The sequence below is a fragment of the Mesocricetus auratus genome, unplaced genomic scaffold, assembly GCF_017639785.1.
Source record: "Mesocricetus auratus isolate SY011 unplaced genomic scaffold, BCM_Maur_2.0 Super-Scaffold_100009, whole genome shotgun sequence".
In the NCBI taxonomy this organism is placed as follows: Eukaryota; Metazoa; Chordata; class Mammalia; order Rodentia; family Cricetidae; genus Mesocricetus; species Mesocricetus auratus.
This window is the reverse complement of record NW_024429193.1, coordinates 25,265,482-25,278,952: the sequence shown is the minus strand read 5'-3', so window position 1 is coordinate 25,278,952 and position 13,471 is coordinate 25,265,482. Positions and strand designations below refer to the sequence as shown.

The following is a 13,471-nucleotide window of genomic DNA, read 5'->3' as shown; positions in this document are numbered from 1 at the left end:
GTTTCAGTTTCCAAGATATCCAAACATGAGTTATAGAGAAGAAAATGTGAAGAAGTTATACTTTAAAATATAAGTGCCACTTATCACCAAGTCTTTTCACACAGAGCTAGGTGTGATGTGCACACCTGTAATCGTGGAGCAGGGAATGCTGCGGAAGGGGGACTGCAAATTGTGTCCCCACATGGGGCACATAGCAAGAGACTACTTCAAAAAACAAAAGTAAACATGTAAAAATCAGATCTGGGCCAGCGAGATGGCTCAGCAGGTAAAGACACATCCCATCAAGCACGATGACCTGAATTCAATCCCTAGGACCCATATGGTAGAAAGAGAGAAATGACTCCTGGAAGTTGTCCTCTGACTTTTCACATGCATGCTGTGTGGCAAATGTGTATATGCACATGCACACACACACACACGCACACACACAAATAAATAGACACATAAATAAATACGTAAATAAATAATGCCATTCAAAACCCTATAGACATTTTAAAAATTAAATGTTGTTCATGGCAAAAACGAAAATAAGTCCCACACCAAGTTATGACCGTAGCCAGAATGAAAACCCACTGTAATCAGCGTTGCCAGTTACAGACAGGTGTAGTGTGAAAAATAAATACATAAATAAACAGATCTTCTTGTGACTACTTCTCAACGTATTTGACAAAGCAATTGTGAAGATAAATTTGATAATGTGTATCTGTTACTCTGTTTAAGAGAGAGTTAGTGTGTTTGCCCCATTCTCCTGTTAGAAGACCATCATTGCTAGAAACGTTTCCCTTTGACTGAAAAAAGTGACTTGATATGAGCTCCCTTCTCTTCTAGCATTTTCCAAATCCATTTTGACCTGCCAGTTTTTCTGTAGAATTTTTAGAAATTGGCCTTACTCTGCTGTCATCTGAGGGCCGGGCTTGTGTGGTGGTGGCATGCTTTGGTGTCTATCAAACAAAGAACAATGTCAGGTTCCAAGCCCTCACTGACTGGAGAACAAGTCTTTCTGGGCTGTTCAACTAACAAGAAAAGTTACCCTGTTATCATTTCTTCTTATCTTTAATCTTCTGTTTCTCCCTGAGGAAGGCAATCTTTCCAATCCCAGTGCCTACTCCATAGAGGACGATGTCCACATAGACTCTTTGTGTATGTTGGATTTGAATCTTAATCAAGCTTAAGTGTAGTTTGTGATGTTTGTGTACACAACAGGAAGCAGTTTGGGTAGTGTATCATTTTAACTTGCTTTAGTTGTGGAGAGCGCAGTGCTGTGTGTTACTCCGTATTTGTAGTACAGTAGCTTTACTTGTGATTTGCTCTTGGATCATTGGCTGACGTCATAGACCAGTGTGGACAGTGTGTGGTTGGTTTTCTTCTGACGGTCCCCTTTTTTAGCTGTGTTAACTAACATGCTCTTTTCTTCTGCAGCACGAATGTGCAAGTGTGTGATAGCCCTTTCCACTGCACTCCAGAGGATGCAAGATCACTGGTTGAATCGGTAAGGAGCCAGTGTCCAAGGCATCCTGTAAGCATGTAGATCTCATGACAACGCTGACAGTGTTTCTGAAATATCCAGCACTGAAACGGGTCAAGACCTTCGAGAAGCATAAAATGAAATAATGCTATTGAAGTCAGCTTGTTTTTAAGCTGGGCAATTTAAATCAGAGGCTGTTGGAAACCTTCTCTTTCAATTCTTAAATTTGGGGTTCACATTGTCTTCGTGCCCAGTCCTCTGTGTGCATTTGTCCTCTGTGCTCGCCTGTCCCAGGAGCTTTGTCTCACATCGTCTTCACAGAGCAAGCGCTTTTGGTTCCAGAGACTGAAGAAACTAAACCCCGCCCCCTTGTCATTTCCACATAGATCACCTACCTCACGAGGTTTGCTTCGAGGAGCTCGCTGCCTTAGTGATAATGCTGCATGGAGGCTACTGTATTTACCAGTATATTAATTCTTCATTAGAGAACACTAAATGAAAAATTTAATATTTGGATAATTAGGCATATAAAATGTGTTTAGCAGAGACCTCAGTCTTTAAAAAAAATCCCCCTTATAAAATTAAGGGCTTTTAGCTAATTATGAGTAGAAACTAGTAAATTTAGGATCCTATGAACAACTAAAATTATGGCTGCTTTTCATTTGTTGGGCTTTCCCACCACTAATTTATCAGTTATTCGATTATAACCTGCTCTGCACCCAAGGTTTATTAGTGCATGAGTACATATTAAAAAAGACACAAAAACATGTGTCCTCTTGAAAGTTACATTTTAGTTGAGAAGATAAATAATAAATGTAGAAGTGAAGACGACTTGATAAGTACCATGATGACAAATGAGCAGGAGGAGGGGGGAACATTGTAAGAGGATGGGAATTGTAGACATTAGGCAGCGGTCTAGGACAGCCTCATAGGAAAGGCATGTGCCGATGAGCCCAGGACTGTGGAAGGTGAGGGGTGAGCTGCTGAAGGGGGGCCTTCCAGGCCCAAGGCAGAAGGACGCCTGTGTCCTAGCCAGGGACACTGAAGATTGCTGGGAATTTGGGACTAACTCAGGCCACACACAGGCTAGGGAGTGAGACCGCATGTCACAAAACCAATAAATAGCAACTGGCAGAGCCGCTCCAATCTTATAGAGACACTGGTGTGTATGCTTATAAAACCAGACGGGGGAAATCTGAGACCAGGGATAGGGGGATCAAATTAGGGAATCAAATGTACATAGGCAGGATTGTTCTTGTCATGGTTATAAATCAGTACAGAAAGAAAGTGTGGAGTTGGGTAGTCAAGAGGGATATCAGGGAATCATTGCCCATAGCGAAGAGTTAGGTGTCTGCTGCTTTTCTTAAGATCATTGCATTACTTTCAAATTTAAATATCATTTTCTTCACTAGTGTGAAAAAGCTGTTTCTTGCCCATGACAAAATGGAGTGCCACCAAAATGGTGGTTCTCTTAAATAGGGCTTTAAGAGTCTGAATATATTCAGCCAGTCAAGGAAGCTGCCCTAACAACGAAAAACATAACATTCTTGAGATAGTGTTTAAAAGTAATGTCCTGTTATATGTTTCGAGAGAACTTGTTGCTCTTCTTTTACAGTGGTTTTTAGGCTAGCAAATTGCTCAACGGTTTTATTTTTTGTGCACCACTCATTTTCTCTCTCTGAAATGTTTGGCGGTACCAGTTAGAAACAGATGTTAATTTTAGACAGGAAATGTAGCCAGTGAATTTTCCAAAGAATTTTGTAAAATGTGTTGTACAACTTAAAGAGATAGAACAATGTCAGAATAGGAAAAGGCTCTAATCCGTGCAGGTAGATCCTGCCATTACATTTCCAGTGCTTCATCTGAGTGGGAGAGCCGTGTCTGCTGCACTCACCTTACCCCTGCAGGGCGCCCTCCAAAGCAGCCCAGTTAGGCATGGTTTGTGGGCCAGAGGGTGCTGTGTTAAATATAATAGTAGCCCTCAACCTGCTCCCCCTTCTCCATATACTTCAAGGAAAATGAAGCCACCATTTATGATCTGGGGAAATGGATTAGGGACCTTCTGCCGAATAGAACCAGTGGGATGCACATACATTCATATGTCCATATCCCCATTTATCTATCGCAGACCATGAACATGACCCTGGTTTCATAATCGTGTTTTAGAGCTCAGAAATGCTGAGTGAGGTGGGCTTAACCAAAACAGTCGCTCTACCAGTCATTTAAAAGTATTGCACATTGCACTTGACAGTGATGATAAATAGTTATTATCATAACTGTTTCGTGCAATGATACTTCATATATATGCTTTGCACCATTGTAGAATATACTCTTATTTTTTTAAGAGTTTGCTGTGAACAGTGTACTGTGTTACACTGGCAACAGCCTCACACATCCTAATTGTTACTCTTTTATTTGTATGATTTCTCTTGGGCTTTGCTTTCCTCTCTTATTTTATTGTGGCCCCTAAAGAGATCACATCTCCTGCCCATTGCCACTGAGAAGCCATATCAAATGATTGACCTGCAAGCAGAGGAAAAAGTGGCTAAAGCTTATTTACCAGCCAGGCGTGTCATTCCACTGTAGCTAGTCTTGAAGGACAGGGACACAGTGACTTGGAACTGCTTTCCTAACCAGCACTTACCATATCCTGAACATCCTGGGCCTGCCATTGACTGTTTCCTGTGGGTCACAGTCCTCCCAGGCTTCTGGTTCAAGACTAGGGGATTTTAGCCATATTAAAGATTTCCTTTGGCAAGTGGTTTTCCTCTACTTAAACTCACCTGCTGTTTCCACAAATTCTCCCCTGTCCTCACATCAGTGCGCACAGGCCCATCACGTCCACTGTTTAAACAATGCTCCAACTGTTTAAACCACTAGACCTGACAGCTACTAACGCTGTCATCAATGTCCGGCCCCTTCACCCAGTGTCACAAACCTGGGCTTTGACTGTGGCTGTTGCATTGTATACAGGGATATACTTCTAAGCCTGGTCTTCGCACTCCGAACCCTCGTCATATTCAGTACAGGCCATTCTCAAAGTCTCAGTATCTTACTGCTGCCAGCAAAACAGAATAGTCACAAGCTGAAACCCTTGTGAGTTACAGAGTGAGTGCCATCACATGAGTGGGCACATAGGCCAGCATACTAGAGCCCCAGCGAGGAGGCCTGGGCAAGCCAGGTAGAGGGTGCTTCCCCTCCCAGAATGCCCCTACACAGCTGTGTGCTGAAGAGGAGCAGGGCTCTTGAAGGGATCGCATAGTTGCTACGATTGTGCTTATGGTAGGTGATCCTCTCACATACGTTTATTAGTGATATTCATCCCAACGTCAAAGGGCTGTTTCCACCTCCGGACCCCATCAACCAGACCAGGGAATTCCAGCCGCTTTGAAGGCTTGCTGCCTGAAGGAGCCCTTTGGTCTGCTCCCTGCTTTAACTGAAGATCGTAAAACACTGATGGAATTCAAGAAGGTTTCCATCTGTGACCGATCCAGAACCTTGCTCGGGTAATGCCGCCCCCGAGATGGCAAGCGTGTTGAGTATGGGTGACGGTGACAATACAGGCTGCTTAGAGGCAGCTCCTGTGTGCTGCTCTCTGAGCGTAGCTTGAAAGAAAGTGTCTTCACACACTCAGCTACGGGGTGCTCAGGGGACACTTGGGCAACTGATATGGAAATATTCCTGAGCATGTTTTCTTTTATGTGATCATGTACCTGGGGTTTGTCCCTTTGAAAGAAGGAGCAACCCGATAAAGCTCTTCAAAACTTTTTTGAAGTTAGAGTACAGATATGTCATTTTTATTCTGTAATCTGATGAAAAGTTTTTCTGGGCTCACTTTCCATATATAAATATATTAATTCTTATCTTTTAGGTCGCAACGCCTTCAATGAATAAAGAAAACAATATAGAAGGTATGTTTCTTTTCAAAGTTATTTGTCATTTTAAGAGCGAGAGTGATAGCATATGCTTTTAGGAGTCCATTTTGTCCTTCCTTCAAAGACTCTGAGGGTAGAACTCAGTTCATCAGGCTTGGCAGCAGGTACCCTCATCCTGAACTCTCTCACTGGCCTGGTTCCAATTCTTGGGAGCAAAATGTACAAATCTGTTTATAGTAGTAGAAAGCAATAAATAAAGTTAAAGAGTTATGTAAATTCAGTCAGTAGAGTTCAGATGGTCATTAAATTGCTCTGATAAAATACCATTTGCCCTAACTTCAGGACGTGAGGATCACATTTGTTAGTTTGAGACTAGAGCGTTCGATTACATAGTGATTAAGCAAACCTCCATGTGGCTTGTGTAAGTCTCCTCATTGCTACTTTAGTATGCTGCAGTATGGCTTACACAGCTCTTTGTGTGAATGAAGTAATGAGAGATTCCAGCCAGCTCTGATAAACTTAGGGTGACTCCAGAAACTTGTGTCTAAAAGATTTATCTTTATTATCTCTAGGCATTTTATAAGTCACTTATTTTAACTGAAAGTCTTCAAACCAAAATATGTCATAGGGCTGAAACTAAATTCCATGTCCTTGGTTATCATTGTTTGAAGCCATTTTTGAGAAGCAAGTAAAAATATTCTTCAGTAACAATTTCAGAATGTAAACGTATACACATACCACGTGTCTTTCAAAATATGACAAGGCTGATAGCAGTGGTCATGCCTTAATCCCAGTACTCATGAGGCCGAGGCAGGCAGATCTCTATGAATTTGAGGCCAGCCTGGTCTCCAGAGTGAGTTCTTGGACAGCAGGGCTGTTATACAGAGACACCCTGTCTCCAAAAACCACCATCCCGCAAATATGGCAAAGCTTTTAACATTTTAATATAAAAATATTATGGTATTCAACTTAATGAATTTGGAGGGAAATGAGAACAATTTACTGCATCAGGCTGTGAGATGTTTAGGACAAAGGGTGTCCCTAGGCTCAATTCCAAGGGAAAGCAGGTATGGGTGGGTCTCATCTGCTGGCCATTCAGGCTTTCTTTACAGTACATCTTCTTTTGAGTATTTAATGAACAATCAAATTTTACAGCGAAGTTCTTCTAAGCCTTCCCTATTGTTGTTAGAGTGCTAACTTCTGCACTGTTCTTTAGAGTCTAAAATGCGCCTACAGGGGGACAGAAACATACCATGAGAAGGCTCTAGAATTTTTATTGTAGTTTATATGAGTCAACTGAGAACATAGGAGAGCAGGATGTAGTAGCTAATCTTTGGTGGAGACATGACATGCTAAGATTATAGAGACTTTACAAATTCTAATACTGATGTCTAAATACTTCCTACAGATCTAAACTAAACATGTCTTATTCCTCCTCCTTCCCGCTTCATTCCTTCCACCTCCCCACACTCTAAGCAGAAGACAGGTGGCACTTCCTCAACTGACGGGGGCACTGGAGGTTCTCCATCAAGACTTCAACCTATGAGGACCCCTAAGGTTCCTTTTCCCTTAGTGCTCTTGAGAAGCAAGCTGATGCCAATTTGATGACTTCCTGTTAAAACATCATTGTTCCAAAACTTTTTAAATAAATTTGTAAAATAAAAAAAAAAACCACTGACATTTTGAACTTCTCTCTCTTCTAGATATTTATTGGTACAAAAAAAAAAAAGATTTCACCTAATGCCATAGCAGAATCTAAAGGCATTGTTTGACTAATGATTTCATTTAATTTTTGTGTCTAATTGGTTAAGTGTGAAAATCAAAAAATTAATAATAAAATTTTTTATCAATACTATTACTATTATTTTCATATCTTCTTGTCTCTTTTCAAGTCCATCACTAATAAATGCTTTTTTGATTAAGCTGTCCTCTCTTAGCATTGTCTGCATAAATGTGATATGTGCACTAAAGCTCTTTCCTCTGATTTGTTGTTTTTCAGCGGCCCTTACCCCTTCCAGCTTTTCACTCCATTCCTTTGATTTTAGTTCTCATCTCCATGGACATTTAAGGTTGACGGTGCTAACCATAGCTTTTTCTCCTTTTCCTTTGTATTGGTCTCTTGGTCATTTCAATCACTAATATGTTTTGTGGTTGGCAAAACACTGTTTTGCATTATAAAACTGTTTTCTACTTACTGAGCACCTGTGGTGTATCGGTATGTGTGTTAGAAAGCCACATGCTGCGTACAGGCTATAAAGTAATGTCACTTGCTTCATATCGAATGTCCTGAGATATTCTCTAACTTGCCCAACAGCACATAGCTGATAAATATCAGAGCCAGGATTTTCCATTGGAAAATACATTCCATGGATTTTCCAACCTGTTATGCATAATACATCTCACTTATAATGAAGGCAAGATACCACCCTTCTTGTACAGATGAAGACAGAGGTAGAGTTTAATGGTTAGACCATGAGTAAATATTTTCTGTGCATGTGTTGGAGAACATGTGGAGGTTAGAGGGCAGCCTCAGGTATCATTACTCCACAGGCATCATTCCCCATTTTCTTGGAGACAGGATCTGTTTCTGGGACCTAGGACTCAATGAGCCAAAGAACCCAAGGGAGCCTCCTGTCTCTGCCTCCCCAGCTCTGGGACTGTAATCACATGCCACCATGCTAGGCTTTTTATCTGGGTGTTGGGACTGGAACTTGGGTTCTCTTGCTGACACACAGCAAACACCTTACTGATGTCATTGTCTCCCCAGCCCCAGCGATGTTTTCTTGAAGTCTTTGGGAATATGTGAACTTTGTTGAGGGATAATAAAGAGCACAAGAGAAGATCATATTTTTAATACTATACTGACTGTCCTGGTTGGTGGATTCTGTGGGTTTTGTTGTTGTTTTGTTTTGTTTGTCAGCTTGACACAAGGTAGACTTATGTTGGAACAGGTCAGAAAATGCCTCCATCAGATGGTCAGCAGGAAAGTCTGTGGTACATTTTCTTGATTTGCTATTTGGTTGGGGGTGTGGCAGGGGGTGACAGCCTACTGGGACAGTGCTATTCCTGGAAGGTGGTCCTAGGTAGTAAAAGAAACCAGGCTGAACAGGCTGTGAGTGCGAGCCAGTAAGCAGTGTTCCGGTGCTCCTCCATGGCCTCTGCTTCAGCTCCCTGCCATGAGTTCCGGCCCTGAAGTTCCTGCCCGATAGACACTTGTAAGCTAAAATAACACTTCTCCATAAGTTGCTTTTTGGTCAAGGTATTTGAGTACAGGGATATAAACCCTCAACGAAGCCCTGACTTAAATTGTGCAAATAAAACTTACAAAAAGAGAATAAAGAACACAGCCTTGCAATTTGAAAAAGTAAGCTGAATTTTCAGCGAGAAGCTCGATGGATAAGCCCGAGAGAGCAGGGTATCTTCTGTGTATTGAAAGAAGCTGATCTCAGTGAGCCCTCTTCCCCTTCCCTTGGCGGGCAGTACGCAGATGCCACCTACTTATCAAACCTTTTTCAGGAGGTGACAAATCACTGATCTAGGTTTGCTTGACACTGTGATTCTTTTCATAAATAATACAAAAACTTGAACTAAATCATTGTTATGCCGGCAGTGGTGGTGCACGCCTTTAATTCCAGCACTCGGGACGCAGAGGCAGGTGGATCTCTGTGAGTCTGAGGCCAGCCTGGTCTACAGAGCGAGTGCCAGGACAGCCTCCAAAGCCACAGAGAAACCCTGCCTCGGGGGAAAAAAAGTGAATAAAATAGATGGGACCACTTTTGAAAGAAGTCATCAAAGAATGTTATGTAGTCTTAATTGGGTAAAGCCTCAAACACGGGGTGACAGATGGGCAGTTGTGGCCCTGAACTTGGAGATCGTCCAGGATCACCTTCCTGTAGCAGGGGTTCACAGCTGGAGAGTAGAGCATGGGTGCTGGGAGTCAGGCCCCAGCCCCGTGTGTCAGCACCTGTCTGTCTTCGAGCAGACAAAAGCAACCAAGCTCACTGGGGAGACAGCAAGTCAACTGAGTGAGCCACCCCTTGTTGTCAGATCCACACTGATCTGTGCAGTGCAGAAGCTGCTCTCTGCCTATTTGGTGTAAGAGGCTCCCTGGTGAAGGCGTGGAGCCCGAGCTCTGACTGCAGATGTGGAGACCACCCAATGTGCTCTCGTTCCAGTCTCTATGGTCTCCATGTTTCTTCTGATCCTTAAACCCAAATGTGGCCTCTTCTGAGCCCCTTACCCCAGCCCTGCCAGGGAGAGCAGTTCTTGCCTGCTCCATAAATGATGAATCCTGCTGGCTTGTTTGAGAACTGTTCATACCATCTCTCCTTCTGCATTATGAGACACTGAGACTCTATGACAGGTTTTAAAGCGTTTGTTTTATGTGTTAACAATTTGTGTTTGTTGAGTTGTGTTGACACAGTGCCCTGTGAGAAAGATGAACCCTTTTCCTGCTTAACTTATCACATTAAGTTTATCAAGGGTGAGTGGAGTACAGGAAATCACAGGCTCTTGGCACCTGGTGTGTCCTCTGTTCAAAGTATTGAGAGGAGTTTCTCTCTCTCATCCCAGAGGCCATGTTGCAGCTCTGAAACAGAGGGGTCCATTTGTGCTAAGGGCACCCTCCTCCGAAAATCAAGTTTAGTCTCTAAGTATCAGGGTTTTAAACTGCATTTAATTATTGTGGGGGGGGGTGGGGGGAGGAGAGGTAATCAAATACCGGTTGTCCAACTTGGTGGCAGGTATCTTTTCACACTGAGCCATCTTGCAAGCCCTGTTCCAGTTGCTTGAATTTAGCTTATTTTATTTAAATGTGCATGGATTCCATCCCTAGCATCAGGAAGTCCCTTCACTTTAAGATACAGTGTTAAATATTACTTTTCTTTTTTTCCCCCAAGTTGCCTTATTCTCAGCTAAAATCCTACTCACGATTGCATACTGGTTTAAAATCCTTTGTAAATGGCCTCCTTTGCTGTGGAGTCCAAGTAGGTATGATAAACACCTGCCCAGTCTGCCAAGTGTCAAGACAGACACAGCAGTAACCCCCCTCCTACCCCCTCACCCCTGCCCTGTCCCTTATATATCCCTTGGACCTTCTTAATGTTACCTAGAACATTACGCTGCCTGCACGGTGGTTAGTTCATGCTACTGGGGATTTTCTCTGGAGGAATTTGTCCAGCAGTCATAGTCAAGGCATTTTGAGAGTTCTCACAGAAGATCCCTGGCATGCCCCTGGGAACAAAGCTAGCCTGACGATTGCATGTTTGCTGCTGCCTTTTGTACAATACAGATAAAAATAAACACACAGTGCTTGACAATAAAAATAGACACAGGCTCAAAGGCCAGCGTTCTTCTTCCAGAAGGCTTTCTTCATGAGTTTGGGTATAGTTACCGATAATGACTTCCATGTTTAAAATGTGACCTCCTGACCTGGAAGGCGATTTTTTTCAGATCAGAAACAGCATGGGCAGCATGCTAAAAGGAGGCCATGAGTAACCTAAAGAGAGTGACTGACACTGCACTAAGAATAATACACAATTAAAACAATGAGTGGAACATAATCCATGTGGATGTAATAGAAATAGCTCAATTGGTAGATTCTCATAAAAAGTTTTAAAGGGCTTCTTCTCCACTTAGAGCTACTTATTCCGAGCTACTCTTATTTCACAAATGTTTTCTCCCAGAAAAGTCACTTTCCCCCTCCTTTCCCACAATATCAAATGGCATTCCTCTGATGTCTTTCTTCCGTTTACAGAAATACTTAAAAATTCTACTCAGGAATATTTCAGAGCTCTTGGCTTCAAACCACAGTTTCATTTTTCAATCCTTACACCCTCTACCTTTCAAAACAGTGTCCTACCCATGAAAGTTTTAATAATCTCAGTATTGTCTCTAGAATGTGTTTAAACGTTAAAGTTTATGATATTAGAAACTCTCCGTAGCATTGCCAGAAGCACACACACGGGTTCACACATGTGCCCATGCTCATACATGCAAAAGTCCAGGAGCTGTCGGCTGTAAGTTGCCTTTTCTCTTTCATTTTTTGAAGACAGGGTATCATGTAGCCCAGGCTGGTTTTGAATTCACTAAGTAGCTGAGTGTGACCTTGAATTTTTGATCCTCCTGCCTCCACTTAAATGCTGCTATTATAGGCATGTGTCATTAGGCCCACCTCTTGTACTGCCTTTCTGAATCTGAAAGAGGATTTGGGATACAGAACTTCTTTAAACAGTTAGGAAATTTGCTTGTATGAAGGGGATTATAGAATGCACCAAGACTGGTTGCCTAGAGCCACACAGCCAATGACAGAGCTGGCTTGAAGCATAGTGTTCTGAACTCGATCTTGGCTTGTCTGATTATCCTTCCCTCTGTGCTTTGCCCCTTGTTGAACAGCATTGTGTCGAGCAGATGCAATGCAATGATGTACCTATAGTTCCTATCTAGAAACCGTTCAGAAGGCTGAGGCAGGACGATATCTTGATAGCTAGCCTGGGAAACACATTGAAACGTAATTTAAATAAATAAAATACTGAGTGTGGCAGTACATGCCTGTAATTCCAATGGCAGGGATGAGGGAGTCACCATAAGTTTGTATACACAGCAAGTTCTAGACCAGCCAGGACTCCACAGCTGTTTAGCCAGGTATGGTGGGACTGGTCTGTATTCACAGCTACACTGGAGGCTGAGGCAGGAGGATGATAAGCTTAAGGCCTGCCTGGACTAAGAGAAGTTCAAGACCCACATCCTTTATCATTTTCTTTTCCTTGACATTCATTTCTGCCGTATCTGCCTGATAGTCTTAGGATCTGGTGCCAGTCATCAGCCGGAGACCCCTTTCTGTGATGAGCATTTCTTGTGTTTAGTCCCAAGTAAACACATGGAGGCTTATATTAACTGTAACTGTTCAGCCTATGGCTCAGGCTTCTATTGGCTAGCTGTCTGTTAATTATTAACCTATTTCTATTAAACTGTGTATTGACACAAGGCTGTGGCTTACCCATAATGTTCTGGCATGTTACTTCGGTAGCTACGTGGCATCTCCCTGGCAACTCCTTCTTTGCCTCCCTCTTCCCAGAATTCTCCTAGTCTGGTAGCCCCACCTATACTTTCTGCCTGGCTACTGGCCAATCAGCATTTATTCATCAACCAATAAGAGAAACATATATTCACAGCATATAGAAGGGCATCCTCCATCAGGCCCTGGTCAGCTCCAATCCTCCTCTCTCTCTCTCTCTCTCTCTCTCTCTCTCTCTCTCTCTCTCTCTCTCTCTCTCTCTGTCTATCTATCTCTATCTCTATCTCTGTCCCCCTTCTCCTTTCTTTCTTTATTTCCCCCTCTTTCTTTCTCCTCTCTCCTGCTGCTCCTGTTTCCAGAGGCCAGTCTCCCCCTTTCCCTTCCCTTTCCCCTTTTTGTGATCCCTTTCCCTAATTAAAAAAAAAACTCTGCTTAAATTTTGTCATATGGCATCTTTCTCTCGAGCCCCTCTTTTCTTAAATTACAACAGTACACATATGGTCCAAAGATATACATGCATCAAAACACTCATACACATTATTAAAAAGTAAAAACAAAACAAAACAAAAGTCACTTGCTTACATTGGCCTATTTGCCCTTCCTAGCAAGGGACACAAGGAGTTTGCAACTGGGATTGCTTCTAAGATAAACACAAATAGTCTGAATCACCTAAAAAGATAAAAGAGTTTTCTGAAAAAAAATTGCATTATCTTTACCTCTAAAATTATGTTACTTTATCATCTATTGATGAGTAACAAACTAAGAGAAAATGTGATGACTCTAAACAATACTCCTTTCAAATCTAGGCTGAGCTTAATTGAGTCCCGTATTTTAGGTTATACCAAGGCTTGACTGGAAAAGGCCTTTGCTCCTAGGCTTAGATGGTAGTGATTAAGAGAATTTCTGTTTGTCGCTCTTCCCTTGTCACACTGTCCTCTCCACTGTGGAGAACTCTGCTTTGTCAAAGTGTAGAAAACAAGAAAGTTACAGAGTCTCCCAGCAAGAAAGCAACTGCGGCCCTTGGACCCTAATTGTGGGCATGATTTCATATCATCTTTGCTGTAACCTGTTGTTTGAAATGAGACACTAGGTTCAGCCTACAGTCTAGGGAAAACA

At 42.4% G+C, this 13,471-nt stretch overlaps 1 protein-coding gene across 3 annotated transcripts in view; it reads left to right on the top strand.

Annotated features, from left to right (window-relative positions):
* The window catches only part of Ppa2 (inorganic pyrophosphatase 2), an 84,075-nt gene extending 77,076 nt beyond the window's left edge, over window positions 1-6,999 (top strand). For 2 of the 3 annotated variants that reach the window (XM_013121932.3, XM_040751764.1), the window contains 3 exons: window positions 1,420-1,489; window positions 5,337-5,376; window positions 6,817-6,999. In XM_013121932.3, the coding sequence (XP_012977386.1) occupies window positions 1,420-1,489; window positions 5,337-5,376; window positions 6,817-6,845 (139 nt within the window). In that variant the 3' untranslated portion in view covers window positions 6,846-6,999. The remainder of the gene's footprint in view (window positions 1-1,419; window positions 1,490-5,336; window positions 5,377-6,816) is intronic. The other variant, XM_013121933.3, reaches the window with a different exon arrangement.
* Window positions 7,000-13,471: the final 6,472 nt, after the last annotated feature.